A 13,860-nucleotide genomic window follows, 5' to 3' on the forward strand; every position below is an offset into this window, starting at 1 on the left:
TGTCACTGCGCTCAGTGTGGGTGGCAGGCCACGGCTCCTTGCAGTGCCACATGGCGCATGGGCCCCAACCACCTGCCTCCAGATTTTCTCCAGGGAGCATGGACCTTCTTGCCCTATGTGTCTCCAGGCATGAGCATGAAGGAGGCTCAGGTGCTGTGAGGATGCGCATGCGCTTCCAGGGCCCTTCCAGCTCGTGAACCCAGGGTGCTGGCCCAGAGTCTTGAGCTGCCAACACCCTCACCTAGGGCTGTGCACCTGGGCTGCCCAGCCAAGGAGCCATGGCCACTGACTCCAATGGTGGCGCACCCCTCCTACTAAGCAGAAGCCACCCCGGTCTGGTAGGGCAAGTTGCTGGGTGGAGGGGACCCATGAGGCCAGGAGCCCAGATCTTGTGTGGCTATGCAGTCCACGTTTTTAGAAGAAACTGGAAATCTGCACCATTATGTAAATATCCAGATTTTTGAATACTGGTGACTAACATTGTTTATATTTTCAAAAACCTTGCAGGATAAACAAACAAAATGTGGTCTGCCTATGCAATGAAATATTACATAACCATAAAAAGTAATGAAATTCTGATACATGCTATCACATGGATGAACTCTGAAAACATTATGCTAAGTAAAATAAGCCAGATACAACAGGACGAACAGTAAATGAGTTTGCATGTATGCACTATCCAGAACAGGCACATTCACAGAGACAGAAAATACATTCGGGGTGACCAGGGGCTGGGGAAGGGTGGAATGGGGAGTTACTGTTTAATGGTTACAGTGTTTCTGTTTAGGGTAATAAAAACTCTATTTTGGAAATGATGGTGCTAGTTGCACAACTTTGGCAACGTATTTAATGCTGCTGAATTGTATGCTTAAATATGGCTAAAATGGCAAATTTTATGTTTTACAAAATTTTTCACCACAAAAAATTCCCCCCAAACAAAACAAAATTCCCTGAGCAGGCCATTGGGCCCCAGTTGACAAGCTCCATTTGCTCCCATTCCATTTACCCACAGTCCACGCCTCTCCTGCCTCCACACCGTGTCCGGGTTTAGGGAAGGCCAGCCACACACACAGCCTGCATCAGAGGCACAAGCGGGTCACAGCGCCTCACTCCCCAGTCCTTCTGCCCTCAGCCTGGCCTGCCTGCAGCAGGGGCCACCTCGTGCCCACGAGGGAAGCCGTGGGCTGTAAGCAGAATGCAGGGGATGGGAGGGCATGCATCCTTGAAGACACTGCTTCCCCTCCTTTCAAAATGGGTGTCATGTCAGTAAAATAGGATTTATAAGGTACAGACAATACTAGGTATGGAGAAAAGGCGCTTAAAGACTTGTTCCCTGCCCCCCACGCCTTCTCACTTCATACCGCACTTGCTTCCTGTGCTGGTCTTTTCCAGACTGAAACAAGGGAGCTCCTGGGGGCCCCCTGGAGCCCAGCCTGGTGCCAAATCTGAGGTGGGAACAGAGGGCAGAAAGTGGGGAGAGGACAACGCGTGAAGATGCTGTTCCTGACTTTGTCCCCTCTTTTCTTGAACACCTGCTGAGGGTGGGGCCTGTGCAACCAGGGGACAGGACACAGCGGTGAAAAGATAGGGGTGGTTACTGACCTGGGGGCTCATACTCTGGGACAAAGAAACCAAACATAAGGGTTCTAGAGGATGCGGGGCTCTGGAGAGAGAGTTTCTACCCTTGATCCATGCCTCCGGCCTCCACACCCTCTTCCTCCTTGGGGAAGCCCTCTGAGTGTAGCTCCCCAGTTTTGGACCACCCCTCTGCAGAATTCACCCCAGCGAGGGTGGGACTAGGGTCAACACTGTGCAAGACTGAGGGCGGAAGGGCAGGCTTTTTGGAAGAGACAGTCTATGGAAGCAGCCTCCATGGGCAGCACTGAGAAGGCCTGGGGAGAGGGATGAAGCTCCTGACCCCAGCAGGGCACAGGTGCTTCCCAGGGAGGGGTGGTCGTATCTGTCCATCAGCGCCCCAGACAGTGGCTCTGATGCAGCAGCAGCCTAAGGACTGAGTTCAAAGCTCCAAACTCTCCAGGTCCCCTGGGCCTTCCTGGCAGCCCCCACCCTCTGCCGTCAACCCATCCAGCCCTTGCCTTTGCAAATGCTGTTCCCTCTTCTGGTGACACTCCACATTCCCTCCCCTCCAGGGCTTTTGCTGAAAGGTAACCTTCTCAGTAAGACCTCCCCGCCCCCACTGTGACACGATGACCCCTTTACCCATTTTTTTTTCAGAGTATTTATTACCTTTCCACACATTATGTTATGTCTATGGTCTGTGCCCAGCCCCCTGTAAGCTGCCCCAGGTCGGTCCTGCCTCTCCGGAAACCACACCCCCTCCTCTGGGGAGGGCACCCTGAGTTTTCCAGGGTGAGCCTGGCCTGGCAGTCAGCACAGCCCATCCCAGCGATCCTGATGGGCATGTGACCAAGCCGCACCCACAAACATCAGTCCAGGGGCTTCTGCAGAAGAGACTGGGAAGGTGTACTCTCTCCCCACCCCCAGGGGTGGCTGAGCCCACTCAGTGGGAGGCCCACACCCAGAAGGCAGGGCTGCCAAGCTGACCCAGACAAATCCCCCCTAAATCCATCCATGCCTAAAGCCAACGGGGGCCCTAGACTTTCTGGTTATAGGAGCCAATGGTTTCCTTACTGCTGAAGCTGGCTGGAGGCAGGTTTGCATCACGTGTGTGTGTCGTTTGGTCTCTGAGTAACACAAGGTCCTGCCCCTCAGAGGGCCCGAGGGAATGGAGCCCTGCTGGGCTCTCTCCTTACCTCGGCCCACCCAACCCTAGGAGGGCTGGCTGTGGGGCCCTCTCCCAGCACCTGGCACAGCCCCAGCCCAGAGAGCTGCCAGCACTATTTGGGGAAAGAAGGACGGAAACCCAGACTGGGGTAACTTGGGTTCCGATCCCACCCCTCCTCTCAACTCCATCTCAAAAAAATGTGACTTAGGGAGACATCATCATGCACCCAAACCCATGCCCAAAGGAGTGGGTCCGGGGGAGCAGGTGTGGGGCCTCGCTGTCTCCCGACCTTGGGCACAGCCCGCCTCCCTGGCTCCTCTTATCTGCAGTCTAGGGAGTTGCCGCTGACGCCCTCCTGGGCTCTGACACTTTATGACCCTGTGAAAGAACCCAGCTGGCCCCATAGGCACCAAGCGCCCAGCACACGGAGTACAGGAGTCAGGCCTCCGGGGGCGCAGGCCTCCAGGCACAGGACCCAGAGCTAGACGTGACCCTCTTGCCTCCACCAGGTCCTTATCTGCGCGGCTGTGCTGGGAGGCCCCTCTAGGATGGGCACCCACTCACAGCCAGCAAGCCGGAACCCAGAACCATGTCACCAGGGCAAGGCTGCCCCCAACCTGTGACTCTCTGAGTGACAGGGACAGTGCACCAAGGGGCAGAAGGGAAGCGGTGGGGACGCACCCCTCTGGACCACTTCCACAAAAGCAGGCCTCCCCGGCTCTGGCGAAGGGCTGCTCCCGATCTGGGCAGGACACAGGCCCACCACCTGTGCTGGGAATGCCTGCGGGCAGGGAAGGACTGTGTGCCCATCTATGTAACGTGGGGCAATGTGCTGCTATTCCAATGGGGGAATTAGCAATGAATGGGGGAAATTGTTCCTCCCTCTGTCCAGTCTCCAGGAGGAGACAAAAACCCCTTTTACCTCGGCAAACAATGCCCTTATGTGGGCGCCAGCGCCCCGCAGCCCATACAAGCCCGGCTCTGTGCGAGCCGCCAATGGCCACACCGGGCTCTGGGGCCACAGCCAGTGGTGCCCTCTCCCAGGGGGCGACCCCGCCAGCTCCCGAGGAGGGCTGGGCCAGGGCGGGAAGGTCCCCCGGCCCTGGGACCCCAGGCTGCCATCCCGCCCAGCCAGTGCCCGGTGCAGCCCGCCCGCTGTGGCCAGAGGTGCAGAGGTGGGAGGCAGCACGTCCCTCCTTTGCTTCCAGGCTGGGGGGTGGGGGTGGGAGAGGGGACATCAATAATTCATACACACAAGAGATGAGCCGGGAGGAGGCGGGGAGGGGAGAGTTCTGGAGGTGAGGACACCGGGCAGCCCCCACTGGATGTTGAAGAGCCAGCCCTTCCTCCTCGGCCATGTAGCGCTGGGCTGCGGTCTGGGGGCACTGACTCTGTGCTGAATTTGGGGTGTGCCCCTCATCAGGCCTGGCCTCCGCCTACTCTGACAAAGGCCAGTGGTGGCCTTGTTTACATGATGCATGGTTCCCGGGAGCACCAGGCTCCTGGCAGGCTATCCTGCTCTTCCTCCCGGAAGGAAAGGGGAGGGCCCTGGGGTCAAACAGGGGACACTGAGGAGCTGGGTGCCACTGGGAGCCCACCATCCTAGATGGGGGAACCACACTGAGCACCTGCCCCAAGGTCTGGCCTTCAGACCCCACCACCCACAGAGCTGTCCCTCCTGAGTGCCCCGCTCCATTTGTCCTAGTGGTTCCAAAGGCTGGCCCGGCCCCTGCTCCCCATCTGGGCTCCACTCTTGCCTCCTCACACCCCTAGCACCTCCACACCACAGCATCCACCTTCCTGCCTGACCTTTTATGACTCATTCCTTAAGCACGCATTAACACCTGAGGCCCTCAGAGTCCAGAGCAGCGCTGTCCAACAGAAAGAATGTGAATGCGAGCCACATATGGAATTTTCAATTTTCTAGTAGCCACATTAAAAAAAAAAAAGGAAAGAAACAGATAGAATGAATGTTAATAATCTATTCCACTTAACCCAATATATCCAGAATATTATCATTTCAATAAGTATTCAATATTGTGTTAAACTGGGTCTTCGAAACTTAAGTGTGCATTTCACATGTACAGTACACCCTGACTTGCACACAGCTGTCTGTGGCTCCCGTATTAGGCGGTACAACAGCCCCAGGTTTTCATGACTCTCCCCTAAAACGGAAATCATTTCTCTCAGTGCAGTGACCCTGGGGTCTTGGCCCCTAGAGAGGTGTCCAAGATGCAGATGAGAACTGGGGTCTTGGGGCAGGTGGCCTGAGCGGGGCTGTGGTGGGGCACTGGGGATGAGCACACTCATTATGCCTGACTGGCACAACCACCCCCAGCAGACACCAGGGAGGAACCAGAGGATCCCAGAGGCAAGTCATCGGCCAACACCCAGTGTGAATGGCAGAGCCCAGAGGGGCCCTCGTGCTGCCTGCTTCCCCGAAGTACCCACCCCTGGTGCTCTTTCTTCTCTAGGCCTTGATTGGCCCATCTGTACTATAGGACAGCCTCCCAGCCCAGCCACTGCCCCATGTTCTGCAGCCCCTCCCCCAACACACATTGGCCAAATCCACCCCAGGGAAAACACTCCCGATATGGACTGCCTGGGTCCCGGTCTTCCCAGGCCTGACAGTCTCCCTGGCTCCACCCTCAAGGCCAAGCACAGGCAGTGAGAACGTGATGCTAATTCAGGGTGCAAAGCTCTAGCTGAGATGCCCACTGTACCCTACCCCTACTCCAACCCCAAAACAAACTGTATGTTCTGAGAGCAAATAGAACCACTTTGGGCAACCATGTGTGAATAATTCACGGGGCAGGGCCCTGGCCCCACAGCCTGTGTGCGTGTATGTTGGGGCCCTGAGGGCCCTCCTGGAAGCCAATCCAGGTTCAGTGCATCCCAGTCCTTAGGTCAGAGTGATGACGCCAACGTGGTTCTGGTTGGTGGGAAAGTTGCCCTTGGACAGGCTCGGCGGCGATGCCTCTCAGGTGCACCCCTCCCCTGGCCTCCTCTCGGGCACAGTGGGACTTACCTCCATAGAGAGTCAAGAGGCAGTTAGGTCTACATGTGTCCCGGGTTGAGGGGGTGGAGGGAAGGGCTGACTTCTCTGACGGCCCGGCAGGCCTCGGCAAACCTTCCAGGTGAGTGGCATCTCCCTCTCCCTTTCTCAGTAGGTGAACTTCACCTCTAGGGCCCTGGAGCTTGTCCTGCCCTAATGTCCTTACCAGGTGTCTGGAGGCCTGTGAGGGCCTAAGGCCCTGGCAGCCTGCACAAGGCCAGGGCTGTGCAGGCCTGACCCGCTCCTGGGATAAAGGGATCTCTTGGTGCTGTCTCCCAGCCTCCCTTACTCCGCGGCGGCCAGAGGCTGGGACAGCCCAGCATTGTCTGTGCCGTCTGCAGCCCAGCTGATGTTGGACACTTTCCTGTGACCTGGGACTGCCAGGGTGGCCCATGGCCAATCCCCGAAAGGGCTTGGGCCCTGGTTCTCTGCTCCTGGGGGAGGGGAGGGCAGGAGGCCGCCGCTGCCTCTTTGTCTAGTATGAATGTTTGGAGCCTTGAATAGGAGCAAACAGCGATTGCTCTAGAAGGAGGGAGTATATGACCTGTAGCCAGAAAATGAGGCCCAGACAGCCTACAGTCTCATCTGAGCCAGGTGGAAGTCAAGGGGATAAAGAGGACCAAGATAAACAGGTGTTGGGGAGAGAAGGCTCAGTTTAAAAGCCCCCTGCATGAAAAGTCCTTCAGAAGCCATCCCAGGGGGGCTGTAGGGAAGGGGCCACAATCGTTCCCCCGTGTGTCAGTGACCAGACATGATGCCCAACCACTAATGTCAGTTCCACAAGCAGCAGGGAGTCCTTGGGGCCCCTGCCGGGGAGAGAGCTGCTCCAACCCCTGAGATGGGCCTGTGGGAGGGTGGGCGCCCATGCGCAGAGAACACGAGAAGCAGCCGAGGTTCAGGAGTAACGAACTGTGTGACTGTCTCTGAGCCCGCATGGCCTGGTGGCCCTAACCCCCACTTGCCCCTTGCCTACCAGCAGGGCAGCCTCTGGCCTGTTCCCATGCACAAGCAGTCTCCAGCCCTGGCCTGGGACTCCTGTGGCATCCTCGGAGCCCAGGTGAGTGGCCAGCATACAGGAGGTAAGCTGCTGCCCGGGCATCTTCCCCTCGGACAGCAGAGTTAACTCAGCCTGCTGAGCCGCCTGCCAGCCTGGGACGGACCTGGGATTTGCAGATCAGGGAGCAGGGTCTTGGGGGACTTAGGGCCCCCCGACAGGCCCTGGCACAGATGGGTGGGATGAGAACTGATGAGATGCTAGAACAAGCTGGTCCTCCCAGCTTGGCTCCCTTTCCAAAGATGACTCTGAGGGGCTGGTCAGAACCCCACAGGGCTCAGTAGGTAGAGGGGACCAAGAGGGACCTGGACAGATGACGAGACAGGACTGGGCCAAGTGGGGCAGTAAAGGGTCCAGAGGCCTGGGGCGAGTGAGGAGGACTTCTCAGTCTTTCAAGGGAGTCCCTAATGCACCTACAGCCCCTCAGCCTACAATGGCCAATTGGTCATGGACCCCAGCCTCTCGCCTCTCAGCACAGCCCCCTGCAGCAGCCTGGCCACTAAGATTCTATCCCTGCTCACCCAGCCTTCTGTGTACCAGGTGTGTGCTGAGCCCTGTCCACACTTCACCCAGTCCTCACCCCACCATCCAGTGAGGGAAGGCCCAGGCCACACAGCAAGGAGAGAGCAGAAGCAGAATCTGAGCTGGGGCTAGGGCAGTGTGGATAGGTGTTGGGGTGCACAACCCCACGGACCCACCCTGTGGAGCCGGGGGAGAAGGGCACATGGAGGAAGGCCTGGGCTGGTGAGGACAGGAGGCAGCACCACTGTAAATACCGAGCCCTGGGCAAGCAAGTCTCACACCTGCTCCCCAGGTGACCGCCCCTGCCGCCCAGTTTGCATTTCTGGGCAGTGGAGCGCCCCACCCGAGGGCAGCAAGAGCCAGGACCTCGGTCTTCTCACAAACAGCTCCTGAGACACACCAAGATTAATGGCCACAGTCACTCAGGCCACAGTACAGACAAAGCCGGGATCAGAGGTGAACAACTTGCTTAAGACCACACTGCAGGGCCAGGGCAGGCCAGGACACACACAGGAGAGCTGCAGCTGGGTGCCAGGGACCACCTGCAAGGAGCCATGTCCCTTTGAGACCCCGGGCCCATAGAGGAGGACTCACTTCTCTCCATCCTCCCAGAATCCTTGCAGGCCAGCCCCTAGCCGGGCTGTGGCCCTCTGTCCTGGTTGGAGCTTGGGGTCACAAGGAGCTTCTGGAGACATGTGACCCAGGAAGCCCCCAGCATCTTCCTCCCTTCCGAGCCTCCTCCTGACAAGTGGCCCAAGCTTCCCAGGCTGCTGTACACCTGCCCTCAACATTGCACCAGGGCAACCTTCTCCGAGATGCTTTCGCTGGTCCCCTGTCTCCGCCACCACCTGCTCTGAGCTGAGGGCTGGGGAACAAAGCCCAGAAGAGGACGCTCAGGCCCCGAGGCTGCCCCATGCCGCACTGTTTGTGATGACAAAAAAGGGGGATGGAACATCCTTCTCCATGAGTGGCCCAAACGCAGGCTCTGGGGTCAGAGACACTCTTGTGGTCACTCGGGGTCCAGGCAAGTCACCTCTCCCTCAAGAGACGGCGTTTCCTCTTCTGTAGGAAAGGCCTAGTCATAGGTCTGAGCTCTCAGGCTCACAGCCAACCTGTCACCAGCTCAGAGCTGAGAACACAGAGGGCTCAGGGATGGGGCCTCCAGTCACTGGCATGACCCGACAACCTTTACAAGTGCCACATCTGTGACAGGGACAGGTAAGACATCATGTGGGAAAAAAGGTGTCTCTAGCACTACACTTTCCCCCTGCCCCTTTCCAAGAAAACAAGACTTTGATTTTACATGCAGAGAAGGCTGAGAAAAATATGCTCCAAACATTGGTTTTTTTGATTGTCCTTTTTTTTTTTTGCTCCTGTCTTTTTCTTAAACTTTCTATAATGAGTGAAATACTTGTGAAATAAGGGGAAAAAATTAGATACGTTTCTTCAAAGACACACCTCCTGCCCTCAGAAAGCCCTGCAGTTCCTGTGTTGCGTGTGCCCGTCCCTCTCCCACAGGCTCCTCGAAGGGACAAAGGCAGGGACAGGCTAATCAGCCGCCCCTGCCACGGGGCTCAGTACTCACAGGACAAAACAGGTGGAGAGCGAGCCCTGAAAGAACCAAAGGCTTAGCCAGGACCCTCAGCACCTTTGTCCGGCCTCAGGACATGGTGACAGGCACTGGAGGGGAGGCCCCAGGTGTCTGGTCTGCAGGCAGGAAATGCTGGCACCACGTCCCTGGAGGGAGGGAAGCTCTGAGGTCCAGTGGGTCCCAGAGGCCCGAGGCTGGAAGAACTTCTCATCTGAGAGGCACAAACAAGAGGCCCCCAAATGCCCCAGGACGCGACACAGCTCCTGCCCAGCAACCCCCACCATGATCCTGCAGGAAGACGGAAGCAGGACCCTCGGTTCTCCCCTGGCGCTGGCTTCCTGTCTACCCGGGAGGTGAGTAATGTCCGCTCCCCACCCCCACGCATCCCTTCTGGAGGCCAGGCCTCACATTTTCCGTTCAGGAAGGGGCAGAGCAAGAGGCCTAGTGAAGCACATCATGGGGAAATGGAGGGAGAGGGCCCTGGCCCGGCCCTGCCTGCTGTGGTCCGGACCCTGGCTGAGCCATGCATCTGATGTCCAGAGGCCCGCTGGCCCACCTGCCTGGCGTGTGCCCTCCTTCATTTTTCCCTTCACTTATTCATTTCATACTCTGCCCACCTGCTCTGTGCCAGGTGCTGTGCTGGGCCCCGGGGAATGGGCTCTCAGGGTGTTTACGGTATCTGGGGAAGAGACGGACGTCAATCAGATAATCCCACTGATGGGGTGTAATTACAGACTGATGTGCTGTTCCATCCTAAGTCAACGCCAGACTACACTGTCTGTAGGCAGAGTCTCAGCTGTTGGCTTCTTCCAATTGTCCTCTTTCCACCCCTAAAACGTAGCCCCTGGGCCAGAGTGTTTTTCTAGGCACCAATGATGAGACCAGGGCTCTGTTTGGACTCAAAAGAAAGCCCAAGCCTCAGCCAGGGCTCAGTGGTGGGTCTGGAGAGGACTTGGCTGTACAGAGGCTGGAGGCAAGTGTGAGTGGCCTGGGTCACTTGGCCCAAGAAGGCAGTGCTCTGAGTCTGGGGCGGGGAAGCCTCCTCTTCTTCCTCGGATCCCACGCCCATCTTCCGGGGAACCTCACATATGGCCTCGATGCCTGCCAAGTAGGAAAGACGAGGGGAGCAGCCTTGGCACTCCCTCAACTCTGGCCAGATCACCCTACCTAACTCTCTCACTAATCAGCAGTTCCCTCCCATGAGACAGGACAAGAGCCATGTGTTCCCCCACGGCAGCTCCAGCCCCCCAGAGAGGAAGCCCCGTGGTGGTCCTCGGCCAGCACGCGTGCTGTGGTTTCAGGGAGCCGGGAATGAGGCCCATAAAAGAGACCCGTGAAGTGAGGCCTCACAGGCAGGGGCAGGCTTGGGGACAAAGCACAACCGTGATCAGGGCAGGCACACTCCCACCCCTGGTGAGCCTCAGACAAGCTTCTGGGAGTGAGAGCTGGCCTGCTGCTAATTCATTCCTGGTCTCAGCCCTGGGACCTGCCCTGCCAAGGCCCAGCCTTCATCTGCCTTTGTTAAAATTTCAAAGAGGAAGACGAGGAACGGGAGGAGGTGACGGAGGAGGAGGGGGAGCCTCAACATCCACCAGCAGGCGTGAATCTGTGCAAACTGCCCAGCTTCTTGAAACGCTCATTGCTGGCCGGCCGGGGCGGGGTGCTCCCCCGGCCCAGCCTCGGGAGTCTCCACACTTCCTGGTTCCGGGAAAAGACCCAGGTGCTCAGGAACAAAGAACCTGACTTGTCCCCAACAAGGGGGCAGACCTCTCTCTCTTCTGGATGGTGTGCTCGGGGGTAGGTCTCAATAAATTTTTGTTCCTTTATTCATTCAGGCAACAAATATTCAACAGGCTCCTCTAATGTGCCAGGCATGCAGCTAGAGTCACCGGAGACAGAGCAGACAGCAAGACCCATGTGGTCAGCCCCTCAGAACTCACAGAGGGGGGCCTCAGACATGGAGGACCAAGGGCCAGGGACTGTAAACCAAGCCACCCTGGGCTTTGGTGGTGTTGGGGAAGCTTCTGGATGGAGACACATGAGCAGGGAGTGGAGACCATGAAGGGCTGTGGCTGGGTGTGAACAGAACCCCTGCTTGGCCTGTCCCCTGCCTAGTCCTTTGTTAACAAGAGGGGACGTGAAAACACTCTGAAGCTCCCGACAGTCTCCCACTGACTCAATGGGAGCGGGATCTCAGCTCGCATCTGCACTGGGACAGCGGCTGGCTGCACGCCACTGCGGGGCTGGACGAGGGCTCCAGGCCGGGTCTGTGTTCAGCCAAAACTCTTTGGGAAGCCACTGGTCTGGATAGACATGCCAGTCACCAACAGATCCAGGACCATAAAGGGCAGCAGAGACCAGACCAGCAGGTGTCTCAAGGCCCGTGACCCCCAGGTACTGGGTCTAGGTCGGCCAGCACATCAGCCCACAGCCTCCAGACACAGTCTCTGATTAAATAATTAAATTGATGGTATCGTGGTCAACACCATCCTCCCTGTCTCCAGCTCTGGCTGCCCGCCCTGATGAACACCCTCGTCCTGTCATAAGGCCAGCTTGCCTCGGCCCTGGCGCCCACGGCCTGGAGGGACCTGGGTGGCAGGAGTGGTGGGGGTGGAGTGGGGGATTTGCGGGACTACACCCAGGTGGGCTCCCTGATCCGGCTCCTGTTGGACCAGCTGCAAGACATGCTGACCCCAACAGCCTCATGGCTGAGGAAGCCCTGTGACCCCCCACAGAAACACTCCTTTCTGCTACCTGATCCTGAGGCCTCCCAAATCACCACATCTCCCTGGGAAGTGTCTCCCACAGAGATCAGACCCTCAAAGGATGGTTGTCAGCAACAACAACACAAGACTTTTTTGAGAATGAGTTGGGGGGACAGGGCGCCCATTCAGTCCTACTACTCTGGGTTTAAAAAAAATGTTCTGGATCCTTCTTGGGAAGGTATAAGTGACAACCCTGGGCTGGCATGGCCCTTGGGTGTGGCCCTCAATCAGCTCAGATGAGGCTGGAGGTCAGCTGCTGGGCACTTCCCAGCCCCAGAGCCCCCACAGCATGTGGCTGCCCCCACCCCCACCCCGGCTCCCCACCCCGTGGGAACGCTGGAAGGAGGTTTTGGTCTGGGAGGCTCATAGCACGAGGGGCTTGTGCTGACCTCACGAGTCATCAAGGGACAAAAGCTTTTTCTTTCCCAGCAGCCTTGTACCCCAGTCCTCACAGAACCACACCCTGGGCTCCCTAGCCCCTGGCCCAGCCACCCCAGCTGCCTCCATGCCCGGTCTCCTCCCAGACAAAGCCGGATTCAGGACTGCCAGGGCCACGGGGAGGCAGGCGCGCGGGTTCTGCCATGGAGACGAACTTTGACCCAAACTACAAGGCTCCTACCCCTTATTTACTCTTTAAGGCTAACCCGTTTCACAGAGTTAACATTACACCCCTTTTTAACCCTGCACCTCCCTCCCGCATTCCAGACCCCGACCTTCGACCCCTCCTAATTGCGGCTCTACACCCCAGTTCTCTCTGGCTCATCCCCCACCCCCATCATCTCCTCCCCGGAAATCAGAGCCTGGTCAGGGACACTCCAACGACAGGCGCCACTCCACGCCTGCAACTGCATCTAACTGAGGCAGACACTGGAGCCCCAGAGCCCAGAGCTCAGCCCCGTGGAGGGCACAACATAGGAGCTCTGGAGTGCACCTTTGGGGTCTGACTCTGACCCCAACTCTCCCACCCCAAAAAGGAAGCCTCTGTTCCAAGGGAGGCGGGAGGAAGCTTGGCAGGCCCTGGTGGTGGTGGGGAACCGGGCCAGGGAAGAGTTTGGACAGCTCCTCAGCTAGGTCACATCTCATCCCAAGGGGCTGGGGGCACACATGCGGTCGAGTGCACTGCCTGCTCACTCACCAGGTGGCAGGCAGGGACCTTGTCCCATAGCCTCACGTCTGAGCTGCGGAAGCCCAGCCCTTGTTTTCATTACTGGGCATCTGGACTGTTTTGAGTCAGGCACACCGTTAACCTTCCCAGACCTGAATCATGGTAACTTTGAAATCCATATCCCACCAGCCCCTGAGCATCAGAACAAACAGGCAGGACACCATAAGGCTGCCAGTCCCCGAGAGCTCTATCCGTTCACCGCTCTCCCTAGAATCAGGGGCTGGGGCCAGGGGGCTCATGGAGAGGCTGAGAATGCTGGGAACGGCTGTCAGCCTAGGCCTGGGCTACCCCCTAGAGGCCCCAGCCCAGATGCCACAACCTGGGATTCCTAGGCTCCTGCAGGCAGCAGGCACGGCCCTTCCCCCACCAGCCACGAAGGGACACTCACCGTCCTCTTGGCTGTGGAGGTTCTGCGGGCTCCGCATCCTCTCGTCCTGGCTGGGGCTCAGGCTGGAGGCCAGGTGTGGGTCAGCTGACATCCATGTGGAGTCGTTCATATCAAAATCTTCACTGCTCACAGAAGTTTCATCCTGATCAGGGACAAAGAAGGCAGGCATTCAATGGGGATGGGCTCTCTATAGCCCTTGGCAGCATTCTGGGTGGACCCCAGGGCCCATGGGCATTTGAAGTGCCCCAAAGGCCACAGGGAGCCCACAAGCCCTGCAGTGGGGGCTGGGCTACTCCCCCTTCCCCCCATGGAAGCAGTTCAGGCTCTGGTTCCTGTGGGAAGCCGGGGCTGAGGGCCGTGCTGTCTGTAATTGAAGACAATTACGAGGTCTTGCATCCTGTAGGGGCGGATAGCAGGGCCTGGCTCTTACCCTTGTGAGCCAAGGTTGAAACCAGCGTTGTAAACAAGGGCCACTGCTCCCCACTCCCTGCCCACAGCCTGGGGATGAGGGCTCACTCCACGCAGGGCCAGGCGGGCACTGCCGAGGACAGACTGGTGGCCCCCACCACGCCTG

General features: G+C 58.0%; 1 protein-coding gene across 8 annotated transcripts in view; it reads right to left on the reverse strand.

The window, feature by feature from the left end:
- NOL4L (nucleolar protein 4 like) overlaps positions 1 to 13,860 on the reverse strand; it is a 117,743-nt gene that overhangs the window by 10,989 nt on the left and 92,894 nt on the right. For 7 of the 8 annotated variants that reach the window (XM_072944014.1, XM_072944013.1, XM_072944012.1 and 4 more), the window contains one exon: positions 13,287 to 13,428. In XM_072944014.1, coding sequence (XP_072800115.1) covers positions 13,287 to 13,428 — 142 coding nt within the window. Of the gene's footprint in view, positions 1 to 13,286; positions 13,429 to 13,716; positions 13,739 to 13,860 lie in introns of those variants that run through there. The other variant, XM_015237891.3, reaches the window with a different exon arrangement.

This window comes from Vicugna pacos, chromosome 19 (genome assembly GCF_048564905.1).
Source record: "Vicugna pacos chromosome 19, VicPac4, whole genome shotgun sequence".
Lineage (NCBI taxonomy): Eukaryota > Metazoa > Chordata > Mammalia > Artiodactyla > Camelidae > Vicugna > Vicugna pacos.